Genomic DNA, 14221 nt, shown 5'->3' on the forward strand with positions numbered 1-14221 from the left:
GCACATCTTGGGAAGCTACCCACTTAGCCTAATTCCACTCACTGTGTTTGCTCAAAACATTTTTGGAATGCTTCTCTCTGCCAGTCAGAGCCCGGTGCAGAAGACATTCACAGGAAATGAGATCAATGATTTACTATTCATCCACCATAGACTGTTACTCATCCTGAACAAGTGAATGAGTGATTATTTTCAAAACAGACGAACAGATAAGAGCAAGCCACAGCCCTCACACCACTTCACAGAGTGGCCATTCAGCACTCAGACCAGTATCCCTCAGCTTCCCAGAACTTTTTCCAGATATGCTCAGAGAAGCACTTGTTGGCAACTTCACTGGGAGCCACTTTCTAAATGGGGAAGTGATTGGCTCTGAGGAACAGCATGGCTTAGTCACAGGAGGCGAGGGATGGTGACATTCCTGAAAACAGGGGACCAGAAATAGAATTACACATGTCTAGGACACTCTTTTCTCTAGAGAAAGGTTTAAAAACACTGGCTCTAATGAGGGGTGGGTGGTATGTAACAAGGGTAATGTGGGAGAGAGGCAAACCCATTTCAAGGGAAAGCATTTCCCTGGAGATGCTCTCAAGAGCCTCTATTTACAGAAAAAGTTGTGTGACCGTGAGCATCCTGAAGAAGAACCACCTTCCTTAGATTTCAAAGACCAACCATGTTGATGCTCTTAGCCAGTGATTACCAGCTGGATCTGTGGATTTGTGAGACGCCTGTGTGGTGATGTGAAAACGGAAAAGTCCAAGAACTGGAGGTCAAGCAGCTTAGATGGCTCTGGGGCCCTTCGGGCCAGTGCTAGGCACTCAGAGTGAGACCATCCCCTGCTCAGGTGAGGCATCTTTCCTGCAAGGCTCTGCCACCACTGGAGGGAAACCCAAGGTCCTCCATCATTTGAAAGGCTTAACTGCAGCCAGGTGCGGTGGCTCACGCCTGTAATCCCAGCACTTTGGGATCACCTGAGGTCGGGAGTTCAAGACCAGCCTGACCAACATGGTGAAACCCTGTCTCTACTGAAAATACAAAATTAGCCAGGAATCGTAGCGTGTGCCTGTAATTCCAGCTACTTGGGAGGCCAAGGCAGGAGAATCACTTGAATCCGGGAGGCGGAGGTTGCAGTGAGCCGAGGTCATGCCACTGCATTCCAGCATGGGCAAGAGCGAAATGCAGTCTCAAAAAAAAAAAAAAGAAAGAAAAAGAAAAAAGAAACAGGGTCTCACACTGTTGCCCAGGCTGGAGTGCAATGTCACGATTTTGGCTCACTGTAACCTCCACCTCCCGGGCTCAAGAAATTCTTCCACCTCAGCCTCTCCAGTAGCTGGGATCACAGACAGACACCACCATGCCCGGCTAATTTTTTATATATTTTTTAAGAGACAGGGTCTTGCCATGTTGCTCAGGCTCGTCTCGAACTCTTTGACTCAAGCAATCCCGCCCACCTCAGACTCCCAAAGTGCTGGGCTTACAGGTGTGAGCCACCATGCCCAGTCACAATTTCTTAATTTTTTAAAAAAAATTGAACATTTTCCTGTCTTAATTTTTTTTAAACTGAATATTTTAAAACCCCCAGAAAATTGGAAAGAATAATACAAAAAAAAAAAAAAAAAAAAAGGAGAGAATAATACAACAAATCCTCATATGTTTTCTCACCTAGATTCATAGCGGCAGGTTTTTGCCATGTCCACCTTACTTCACTCTTTCTACTCACACACACTTCCCTTTAGCCAAATCATCCAGAAGGCTGCCCATATGATAACATTTCACCCCTAAAACTCCAGCCTGCATTTCCCAAGGGCAAGAATATTCATAATCACAACCTAATCACACCACCAGTATCACATCTAGGAAAATTCACATTCATACAAAAACAGCGTCCAACACTGCATCCACATTCAGATTTCCCAAACTGTCCCAAAAACGTCCTTCATAGTTGATTTTTTGGGGATCCAAGAACCAATCAAGGATCTGGCACATGATATTCTAGGCCAACCTGTGATTGCCTGCCTCTGACCTGCAATCAGCATCTCTCCGTGAAGCTCTGGCTCCTTTTAGTAGAGAATGATACTTAGAACTCAAAATCTAGGTGCCAGGTATGCTGTCTCTGCCATTTTTCTTTTCTTTTTTGTGGAGATGGGGTCTCACTATGTTGGCCGGGCTGGTCTCAAACTCCTGGGCTCAAGCGATCCTCCTGCCTTGGTTTCCCAAAGTGCTGGGATTACAGGCTAAACCACCGCACCTGACCTTAACATTGCTTTTTTTTTTTTTTTTTTTTTGAGACTGGGTCTCACTCTGTCACCCAGGCTGGAGGGCAGTGGCACCATCACAGTTCACTGAAGCCTTGATTTCCCAGGCTCAAGGAATTCTCCTGCCTCAGCATCCAGAGTAGCTGGGACTACAGGCATGCGCCACCATGTCCAACTAATTTTTTTGTGTATTTTTTGTAGAGACAGGGTTTCACCATGTTGCCCACGCTGGTCTTGAACTCCTGGGTTCAAGCAATCCAGTCCCCTCAGCTGGATTGTGCTGGGACTACAGGCATGAGCCACTACACCTGGCCTACTACAATTTTTATTCTTATTTTATTTTATTTATTTTGTTTGTTTGTTTGAAACAGAGTCTTGCCCTGTCACCCAGTCTGGAGTGTGGTGACTTGAACTCAGCTCGCAACCTCCACCTCCCGGGTTCAAGTGATTCTCCTGCCTCAGTCTCCCAAGTAGCTGGAATTACAGGTACATGCCACCACGTCTGGCTAATTTTTCATATTTTTAGTAGAGATGGAGTTTCACTATGTTGGCCAGGTTGGTCTCGAATTCCTGACCTCAAGTGATCCACCAGCCTTGGCCTCCCAAAGTGCTGGGGTTACAGGTGTGAGCCACCACACCCGGCCTGTATACATATGTGTGTGTGTGTGTGTGTGTGTGTATTTTTTTGAGACACGGTTTCACTCTGAGGCCCCGGGTGGAGTGCAGTGGTGCAATCTCGGCTCACTGTAACCTCTGTCACCTGGGTTCAAGCGATTCTTCTGCCTCAGCCTCCCAAGTAGCTGGGATTACAGGATCTTGCCACCATGCCCAGCTACGTTTTGTATTTTTAATAGAGACGGGGTTTCACCGTGTTGGCTAGGCTGGTCTCAAATTTCTGACCTCAAGCGATCTGGCCACCTCAGTCTCCCAAAGTGCTGGGATTACAAGCATGAGTGACCATGCCTGGCCCACTGCAATTTTTAAATGCAATTTGCAATCAATAAATTTCCAGGTCACTGTTCCTCATCCCAGGCATTCCTGAGACATGATGAGGGTTACTAGCAATACAGTATGACTCCAGAGGACAGTTCAACCTTCATCCTGAGAGAATTTCTATTTTAGATGCCTTTCAGAGGCTGAGGGAGTGAGTGAAAACGTCACTTGGCCTCACCTGAAACATTCGTCTTCACTGCTTTAAGGAACTTGCCCTTCCCTCCTGAGAGCGCCAAGTCACAAGACATTTCTAGACCCTGTTCAAGAAAGAAAGAAAGAACATTAAACGTATAGCTTTGATTTCAGAAAACCTGCATTTCAACACTGATTTACCATCTTTCATCACTCTATTATCATGGGTTACTCACATAATTTTTCTGAGCCTCAATTTTTTGTTGTTGTTCTTCCAAAGAAAAATGTATTGAAGCAAATTTCCCATGTTGTTTTGTTTTCTTAGGTGAATAATAATTAAACAAGGTATTATGCCTGAAAGTGCTAGGAAATTGTAAAGAGCTACGTAAACACTATTACCAAAGAAGAACAAGAGTGTGACATTTTAGGTGGGCTGAAGTGGCACAGACAGTTGAAGGCCAGGAGCAGTCTCAGTCCCCAGCTTTTCAATTAGAGCCTTGAGCTAAGAGGTGGATTGGGGCTTGCTTTCCTTCCCCTCTCTTAGTTACCCTTAACAGGAGCTGCTAATAGAGGAGCAGGCCCTGAGGAAGCTCTTAGGAGGCTCACCTTGGACACTCAGTCCCAGCAGCACTCATACGCAGTCTGGTGGGAGGGCAATGACTAATGCAGACATCAGAGCCAAGAAACTGAAAGAAATGTGCCTCTTGTCATCTAGAGACGTGTTTTCCAAACCACACTTTCCACGGAACATTGGAGATTGGCTAAAATATCATTTCTTTTGCTGGTTCAGGCCAGCCCATTCTAAGAGGGTCATTTTCCCTCAACGCCCCCCTCCTCCAACTTCCAGTTGTCCTTGCTCCACTTCCTGTGTGTGCCCCTTCGACAGACCCTTCAGGGACTGCCTTTAAGGAGAATCCCCTTGAGGTTACTCACAGCACACTGTGCACCAGAGACATGAGCAAGGGATGAAGGTCTGTCTAATCAACAATGAAACGAAATCAAGGGAGGGAGAAGAAAGATTATGACCAGGGCTCTGAGCCAGTCCAGCCCAGGTGGGGCTGTGGGGTGGAAGAAAATTTGTTGACTTCAGTCTCAAAACCAGGGAAAAGAGAAAATGCAACCGTACTTGTGCTATCAAGACGCTTCTCATCTTAGCTGAAATGCAATTCAAGTCAATTCAACAGACATTTATTAAGCCCCTACTGAGGGCACAGCTAAAGTAAGATGCATGGAACCTTATGGAGCTCCCATTCTACCCTGGAGATAAGCGCTTAAGCAAATGAAATGTGCTTCGTTGTGCTTGGTGCTATGATAAAGGGGGCACAGAGGACAGGATATCCACTCCCTCATGAAATCAGCCCATTCCCTTTTGAATACATCTTATAATTAGGAAGTGTCTTTTCTCTGTTCCTTCTCCCTCTACCCTCCTAGCCCTTCCTTCCTCTCCTCCTCCTTCTGTTTTTCTATTTCCCTTTTCTCTTCTTCTTTCTGCCCTGTCCCTGTTTTCCTCTTCCCTCCCAGGTCCCACCAGCTCTGAGAACCTGAGGTCCTGCTCCCTACCCTCTGCCCCATCTATGCGATGTGGGCAAAGAAGGGAAGTGAGGCCAGACAAGCCCTCTTAAAGGAGGCCAGAAGAAGGAAGAATTCCAGGCAGAGGGAAAAGCATAAATTGAGAAGTGTGGCCTTTCCCAAAAGGCTTGGGGAAGTATGATTTACTTACTCATTTCTTGTCCCTCCCATAATCTCTCTCTTCCCCTTAACCTAAGTCATGAGGCTGAAAAATCTTCTCCTGAATCTTGAAGCCCATTCAGCCTCAAAAAATTAGCTGCTCTAAGGAATGGAAGTGTGGTAGGTAAAATAATGGCCACCCAGAGATAACAAGTCCTAACCAGGGTGTTTGGAGATGTAATGAAATTAAGGATCTTAGGCCAGGTGTGGTGGCTCACACTTGTAATCCCAGAACTTTGGGAGGCTGAGGCGGGTGGATCACCTGAGGCCAGAAGTTCGAGACCTGCCTAGTCAACATGACAAAACCCGGTCTCTGCTAAAATAAAAAAAAAATTAAAAAAAAATAAAATTAGCTGGGCGTAGTGGTGGATGCCTGTAATCCCAGCTACCTAGGAGGCTGAGACAGGAGACTTGCTTAAATCCAGGAGGCGAAGGTTGCAGTGAGTCAAGATTGCGCCATTGCATTCCAACCTGGGCAACAAGAGCAAAATGCCATCTGAAAAAAAAAAAAAAAGGAAAGAAATTGAGGATCTTGAGATGACGAGAGTATTCTAGATTAGTATCTAAGTGGCCTTAAATGCGACCACAAGTGTCCTTAGAAAAGAAAAGGTAAAAAGAGATGTCAGAGAGATGCACACAGAGAAGGTGATGTGAAGACAGAACGGGAAGACTTGAAGATGTTGCCTTAAAGACTGGGAGAGGTCAGGCACGGTGGTTCACGCCTGTAATCCCAGCACTTTGGGAGGCTGAGGCAGGTGGATCATGAGGTCGGGAGTTCGAGACCAGCCTGGCCAACATGGTGAAACTCCATCTCTACTAAAAATACAAAAATTAGCCGGGCATGGTGGCATATGCCTGTAATCCCAGCTACTCGGGAGGCTGAGGCGGGAGAATCACTTGAACCCGGGAGGTAGAGGTTGCAGTGAGCTGAGATCGCGCCACTGCACTTCAGCCTGGCCAACACAGCAAGACTCTGTCTTGAAAAAAATATATTAAATTATGTTTTAAAAAACTAGGAGGATGTACTGCCAAGCCACGGAACTCCAGCAGGCACCAGAAACTGGAAGAGGAAAGAAATAGATTCCCTTCCAGAGCCTCCAGAGGGAGCGCAGCCCTGCTGACACCTGAGGTTAGCCCAGGGATTCTGATTTAGAACTTCTGGCCTCTAGAATTGCGAAATTAACATTTCTAATGGTTGTAAGCCACCCAGTTTGTGGTCATTGGTTACAGTCACCACAGGAAACGTGTACAATCAGATTCCTCCAGAGATGAAGCATCTCTTTTGCCTAGGAGTCTTTTGGAAGGAAGGAGAGAGGAGAGAAAGAGGGTGACCTGTCTCTTCCTTGCTTAGATGGTGGCCAACACTGGTTGGTGGTCTCCAATCCAGAGAGCCATACTTGTACAAAGACTTGTCTTGCATATTTTTTGTTTGTTTGGGGTTTTTTGTTTGTTTGTTTTTCAGAGTCTTGCTCTGTTGCCCAGGCTGGAGTGCAGTGGCGCGATCTCGGCTCACTGCAACCTTCACCTCCCAGGTTCAAGCAATTCTCCTGCCTCAGCCTCCTGAGTAGCTGGGACTACAGGCACTTGCCACCAAAGGCAGATAGTTTTTGTATTTTTAGTAGACACGGGGTTTCAGCATGTTGGCCAGGCTGGTCTCTATCTCCTGACGTCATGATCCTCTTGCCTTGGCCTCCCAAAGTGCTGGGATTACAGGTGTGAGCCACCATACCTGGCCTGTTTTTTTTTTTTTAATTATTTATTTATTAATTATATTTTTTTGAGACAGAGTCTCCTTCTGTCGCCCAGGTGGGAGTGCAATGGTACGATCTCAGCTCACTGCAACTTCCACCTCCTGGGTCCAAGCACTTCTCCTGCCTCAGTTTCCCAAATAGCTAGGACTACAGGCATGTGCCACCACGACCAGCTAATTTTTGTATTTTAGTAGAGATGAGGTTTCACCAGGTTGGCCAGGCTGGTCTCAAACTCCTGACCTCAGGTGATCCGCCCGCCCCAGCCTCCCAAAATGCTGGAATTACAGGCATGAGCCACTGTGTCCGATCTGTTTTTTTTTTTTGTGTGTGTGTGTGTGTGTGTGTATGTGTGACGGAGTTTTGCTCTCATTGCCCAGGCTGGAGTGCAAAGGCGTGATCTCACTTCACAGCAATCTCTGCCTCCCGGGTTCAAGCGATTCTCTTGCCTCAGCCTCCTGAGTAGCTGGGATTATAGGCATGCCCCACCTTGCCCAGCTAATTTTGTATTTTTTGTAGAGATGGGGTTTCTCCATGTTGGTCAGGCTGGTCTCTAACTCGCAACCTCAGGTGATCTGACCACTTCAGCCTCCCAAAGTGCTGGGATTACAGGTGGGAACCACCGTGCCTGGCTAGTGCCAGGTCTATTATTATTATTATTTTTAATAGAGATAGGATCTCATTATGTTGCCCAGGCTGGTCTCAAACTCCTGGGCTCCAGGGATCCTCCTGCCTTGGTTTCCCAAAGTGATGGGATTAGAGGCCTGAGTCACCACATCTGGCCTAAATTTACATTTTAAAAAGTCTATTCATCTGGGAGTGGTGGCTCACCTGCCTTTAATTCCAGCACCCTGTGAGGTTGAGAGGAAGTTAGAAGGATCACTTAAGGCCAGGAGGTGGAGACCAGCCTGGACAATATAGCAAGACGTTGTCTCTACCAAAAACAAAACAAGTCTATTCAAAATTAGATCTTGAGGCCGAGTGTGGTGGCTCATGGCTATAACTCCAGCACTTTGAAGGTTGAGGCAGGAGAATCAGTTGAGTCCAGGAGTCCAAGACCAGCCTGGCCAATATAGCAAGACCTCATCTCTACAAAAAAAAAAAAAAAAAAAAAGAAGAAGCTGAGCATGGTGGGACACACCTGTAGTCCCAGTTACTCGAGAGGTTGAGATGGGAGGATGGTTTGAGCCCAAGTTGAGATCCCTGCACTCCAGCTTGGGTAACAGAGCGAGACCCTGAAAAAACAAAGGAAAACAAAACAAAACAAAAGGAAAGACAAAAAAAAAAAAAAAAAACACTTAAAAAAATTAGATCTCGGCCAGGCCCTATGGCTCACGCCTATAATCCCAGCACTTTGGGAGGCTTAGGTGGGCAGATCACTTGAGGTTGGGAGTTCGAGACCAGCCTGGCCAACGTGATGAAACCCTGTCTCTACTAAAAATGTAATAATTAGCTGGGCGTGATGGCACATGCCTGTAATCCCAGCTACTCGGGAGGCTGAGGCAGGAGAATCGCTTGAACCCGGAAGGCAGAGATTGCAATGAGCTGAGATTGCGACACTGCTCTCGAGCCTGGGCAACAGGGAGAGACTCCGTTTCAAAACAAAACAAAAAACACACAGAACAACAACAAAAACAAAACATCCCAACTTAGAAAGCTGATAGACTTACAATGAAAGAAAAGAGGATACCACACTACCCTCTTAATCCTCAGTTGGGTAACCCCAACCCCTGTCCCTCAGAGTTCCCGAGGGTCCCTTGACAAAATCCTGGCGATCTCATTTGGCAAGCAAGGAAGTTGAGGCCCAGAGAGGGGCAGCACGTGGTTTCAAAATCTTCTGACCACGAAGGATCCCCTTAAAGTCTAGGGGTGAAAGTCATTCCCAGCAGTTCCAAAGCTGCCTTAGTTTGGCAAGGCAACAGCCCAGCCCTCAGGACTGGAAACACTGGGCAGACTTTACTGCCTGTTTTTTTTTGTTGTTTATTTGTTTTTTGTTTTATTTTTTTTGAGATGGAGTCTAGCTCTGTTGCCCAGGATGGAGTGCAGTGGCGGGCGCCATCTCAGCTCACTGCAACCTCCACCTCTCAGGTTCAAGCAATTCTCCGTCTCAGTCTCCTGAGTAGCTGGGATTACAGGCGCCTGCCACCATGCCTGGCTAATTTGTTTGTATGTTTAGTAGAGACAGGGTTTCACCATCTTGGCCAGGTTGGTCTTGAACTCCTGACCTCGTGATGCACCCACCTCAGCCTCCCAAAGTGCTGGGATTACAGGCATGTGTCACCACGCCAGGCCTTGTCTGTTTTTTTAACAGGGTCTCACTTTGTCACTCAGGCTGGAGTGCAATGGCGCCATCTCGGCTTGGCTCACTGCAACCTCGACCTCCCGAGTTCAAGCAATCCTCCTGCTTCAGCCCCCCAAGCAGCTGGGACTACAGGCACGCACCACCATGCTGGGCTAATTTTTATATTTTTAGTTAAGATGGGGTTCAGCATTTTGCCCAGGTTGGTCTCAAACTCCTGAGCTCAAGCAATCCGCCCACCTACCTTGGCCTCCCAAAGTGCTAGGATTACAGACCTACTGCATGTTCTTATTGTTATTACTTGACCATTCCTTAAGGACAGAGTGAAGGAGAAGGAGCAGACATACGACATGCTTCAGAAATTATGAGTGCAGCCAGCTGGGCCCATCCTGGGTCTCCCTCTGGCCATCTGAGAGGATATACCATAGCGAAAATGTGGCAGGGGCCAGTGAGGGAGGGTTAAACATGCTCACATGAACAAAGAGAGCTTTGTGGTCCAGTGTGTATTCTGACCTGACCGCACATGGGGAACATGTCAACTTGCTCTCCCTTCTGAGGGAGGAACTTCATGCTGATATGTCAGCTCTGTCCCTGTGCAAGACCCCTACTCCCATCTCACCTCTCTTGGCCACTGTAAGATATACTGCCAGATGAATAGTCATTTCTCTTCTTTCAATTTATTTATTTATTTATTTATTTATTTATTTATTTATTTTGAGATGGAGTCTTGCTCTATCGCCAGGCTGGAGTGCAATGGCGTGATCTCAGCTCACCGCAACTTCCACCTTCTGGGTTCAGGCGAGTCTCCTACCTCAGCTTCCCGAGTAGCTGGGACTACAGGCGCATGCCACCACGCCCAGCTAATTTTTGTATTTTTAGTAGGGATGGGGTTCACCACATTGGCCAGGATGGTCTCGATTTCTTGACCTCGTGATCCGCCCACCTCAGCCTTCCAAAGTGTTGGGATTAAAGGGGTGAGCCACCGTACCCAGCCCCACTCTTTTCTCTCTGTAATAGAACAATGTAGACATTTATGAAGCTTTTCCTAGCTTTTCAATGTCAACACAATTAAAGCACAATGCACCTTAACTGCCAGTCCCCCCACCCAGTGCAGAACAAATGGCAGGGGTCCTAAATAAAACAGGGGTTGGCACTGAGCTGAAGACAAGTGAGGAAGCGAAGCTGGGATTTCTATAAAAGTGCCCCAGACAAAAACAGTTTGTGTCTAAGGTGGCTAGTTTTCCATAGTGCTTTTTCCAGTCTACCTAAAACTATTTTTATATCCGTCATTTCCTTTATCTTACAGTTTGCCTAAAGGCAGGGAGAAAGACAATTAATTAGATTTTTCTGGAGAAACAGAGATCCAGCATTTCTATGTCAAGGGGCATAGGTGGAGTCAAAAAACTATCTTAAAGGCTGATGTCGTCTCATCATCATAACAATGGTCGTAAGTAGTTGTTTGGCCAAATGTTAAGAGTTCAAATCTTGGCTCTGCCATTTACTAGCCATATGACCTTGGACAAGATACTTGACCTCTGTCTCAGCACCTTCATTTGTAAAGTAGTTCCTAGTTCATAGTCTTATCAAGGAATTGTTTGAGTCACATGTGTAAGAAGCAAAGAACACCACCAGCATATAGTAAGTACTCAATAAATTTGAGTTATCATTTATGTAGCGGTTTATGGTTTACAAAGCGCTTTCACGTACATTATTATCTCTTGACTAAGATCCAGATCACTTGACTTTCAAACCAGGCATTTGGAAAAAAAATTCAGAATACTGGGTAAAATCCAGCATATTTTACTGAACACATCCAAGGAGGCTAATACTAGGTATGGTGTTTCCAGCCTAGTCTTGTCTTTTTGCTCCATACCCCGGAAGAGCATTGTGCAAGGTCTCCAGGATATCCCCTTTGCTCTGGAAGAAGCTCCTATCCAGGAAGCATTAATTTTCCCTCATCCTTTATATAGCAGGAAGCAGAATTAATGCACATTGTTGCTTGAGCTCCAGCTGTCTTATCTCCCTGCTTCCAAACACCACTGGCTATTCTTTAGGAAGCCAATTCCTGGCTCAGGGAGTTACACTGTGTCATTTCCCCTGGTAAAACCTTTAGAGGCCTTATAAAGCAACCTCAAAATGCCACTCCATGGGTGCTGGTCACCATCCCTCCCCCATACTCCAACCAGGGACAGGCCCTGACTGACATTTCTGGAAAACCCAGTGTGTGCAAGGTTAGGTTACCACGGTCCATACAAATGAGGAAATTAGGCTGTAGAGAGAAGTAACTTGTCTAAGGCACTGTAGTGGATACAAGTGCTCTAGCTATGCACTTACCAGCTCTATAATCTTCCCCAACCTCTCTGAGCTGAGTTTTCTCATCTATAAAACTGGGATAATGATTAAATACACTCCTAGGGTCAGTGTAAAAATTCAGTGAGTTAATTCATTTATTACGATCAGCACAATGACAGGCACATACAAGAGCCCAATAAATGTTAGGTTTTATTATTACTATTATTACCCAAAAAAGACTATCGGTTATGGTTTACTCATTGCCTCTTTCATTATAGCAAGTGGGACCCTTGTCTCTGACTGAAGACAATGACTTTGTTTCCAAATGAAAGAGCGTTAACATCCCCCAGCCAAATTTACCAGGTGGGGCATGGAGCATCAATATGGTTATGACTTCCACCATCTTTGCAGTGGGAGTAGTTTTGTCCAACCTACGATACAATTCACTTATTATTGTGCAGTGGTGATTCAGTCCTTCTTTGAATCCTTTTATTGACAGGATATCCACTCCCTCATGAAATAAGCCTATTCCCTTTTGAACACCTCTTATAATTAGGAAGTGTCTTTTCTCTGTTCCTTCTTCCTCTACCCTCCTAGCCCTTCCTTCTACTCCTCCTCCTTCCTCCTTTCTTTTTCCCTTCCCTCTTCTTCTTTCTGCCCTGCCCCTCTTTTCTTGTCCCCTCCCGGGTCCTGCCAGCTCTGAGAACATGAGGTCCTGTTCCCCACTCCCTCTGCCCCACCCAGAAGGCACTATCCAGTCACTGACCATAACCTTGTAGAGCACAGTAGGTCTTGAGTGCAGCCACTTGGACGGCTGATTGGGAACTCAGCCTCCGATGGTCCTAACAACCCTTTGGGTTTTGCAGGATCTTTGGGAAGCAAAACCTTTTACCTAGGACTTATGACTTGGCCTTCTGGTCCATTAGTATCATCCATCAGTTCACCCGATTTCCGTTAATGACCGCATCTAGAACCACAAGAAACTTGAAATGGGTTGATCTGCTGTCTTGAGGCCCAGCTGGGAGGGTATGCCAGCCAAAGAGAGGGCTGGGGCGCCCGGCGTGACGGTCGGGAGCTGAAGCACACAAGCAGCCCATAAGGTTGGGATCCTCCGCCTCCAAGTAGCGCGACTAGAGCTCTTCCACGCACCGAGCAGCCTCGGACAGCGCGGCCGCTTTAAGAGAGGGGCGGGGCCCGGGTACAGGCAAGTCAGGGCCAGCCCACAAGGCTCCTTTTCCTTTTTGATCCATTCAAAAATTACTCATTGCAAATTCCCGGACTGCTAGGCGAGGAGAGGGAAGGGGGCGGAGGAGACAGGGCTACTGCAGGCGCAGCGCTGGGGGCAGCCGGGGGCCCGAGTGGCTAAGGCTGGTCCCGCAGCGGCCGCTCGCCGGCGTTCTGGCTCCTGTGGCCTCACCAGGAAGCGTCAGAGTCTCGACACTGGGGAAGCTCGGAGCGCCGCCTCCGCCGCCGCCGCCTCCTGCCTGGCTCTGGGTCCCCGAGCCCCCTCCTCTGGCCGAGCCCGACTCCCTCCTCCTTCCCGGACCATCCGGCTCGGGCTCCTTCCCTGGCGATGGCTGGCCGCTGAGCCATGGCTCAGTACGGCCAACCCAGTCCGCTCGGCATGGCTGCGAGAGAGGAGCTGTACAGCAAAGTCACCCCCCGGAGGAACCGCCAGCAGCGCCCCGGCACCATCAAGCATGGATCGGCGCTGGACGTGCTCCTCTCCATGGGGTTCCCCAGAGCCCGCGCGTAAGTGGCCGGGCTCGCAGCCCTCGGCGACCACTCCCGCGCGCGCGGCCGGCCCTCGGCTTCGCTCCGGCTCGCCTCCCAGCGCCTGCGGGACAGGCGGCGCGCTCCCCGCTGCCCGAGACCTGTTGGGGGCAGGATGGGCGCGCTGGCAGCCCGGGACTCGCCTCTGGGCGGGGGTGCCGGGGAAGACGCGGCGCGGGGGCATTGGGCCGGGGCCTGCTGTGGGATGCCTAAAGCTGTGGGACGAGGGCGCGGGGTTCGAGTCCCGGGTACTATGCCCAGCCTCCGGGCCCCGCGGGTGGAGCTCAGCGTTTCTCTCGCGCGCTCTCCTAGGTCTCCAGCGCCGAGCGCCTAAGGAGGCGGGGCCCTGCGGAAGACTGGGGCACCCTTTCCGCCTGGAATACTGGGCTGGCCTGGGATCCTCCGGTGTCTGGGAAAGGTCGAGAGACTGCGGGGCAGGGAGGCCGGCGCCCCCGTTGCAGCGACTTCCAGCTCCGGATGTCGCTCTCGGGTTCGGTCTCCCCCTGGAGTAGGAGGAGCGGGAGCGTGGGTGTTGCTGCGTGTTCATTGATGGGGAGGATGGAATGAGAAGGAGAAGCGATCCCTCCAGAGAACCTGGGTTCTCGTCAGTGGTGACGGCAGCTCAGAAATCTGTGGGTGCCTGAGAGTAAGGAGGGGGAGCTGTTCTCCTTCATCCTTGCTCTAGGAGAGTGGGGTAGGGAAGGGCAGGGAGAGAGCAGGTGGCTGCCCCTGGAGCCTGCTGGGGAGAGGCCTCTTTGCCAGCATAGGGCGGCGGCGGCCGGAGTCGTCTTAAGCCGGTCGGCTCAAGTCTCAGGGGCTGGAACTCTGCCTAAGAGGAAGCCAAGGCCCAGCGGCCAGGCCCTTCTCCCCTGGTTAATCCCTGGCGTGCAGATTTCTTAGGTGAGGACACAAGGCCTGGGGTCCGGACTGGGCGCAGCTTCTTTTCATCTTTGAATTACATCACCTAAACAGGAGAGTTGGGCAAACTTTATCAGCAAGGGCCAAGT

General features: G+C 48.8%; 1 protein-coding gene across 4 annotated transcripts in view; it reads left to right on the plus strand.

Moving 5' to 3' along the window:
* Nucleotides 1–12704: 12704 nt before the first annotated feature.
* UBASH3B (ubiquitin associated and SH3 domain containing B) overlaps nt 12705–14221 on the plus strand; it is a 153847-nt gene continuing 152330 nt past the window's right edge. For all 4 annotated transcript variants that reach the window (XM_015435839.4, XM_005579960.5, XM_074015479.1 and 1 more), the window contains exon 1: nt 12705–13193. In XM_015435839.4, the coding sequence (XP_015291325.1) occupies nt 13142–13193 (52 nt within the window). In that variant the 5' untranslated portion in view covers nt 12705–13141. The remainder of the gene's footprint in view (nt 13194–14221) is intronic.

Source organism: Macaca fascicularis, chromosome 14 (assembly GCF_037993035.2).
Source record: "Macaca fascicularis isolate 582-1 chromosome 14, T2T-MFA8v1.1".
In the NCBI taxonomy this organism is placed as follows: Eukaryota; Metazoa; Chordata; class Mammalia; order Primates; family Cercopithecidae; genus Macaca; species Macaca fascicularis.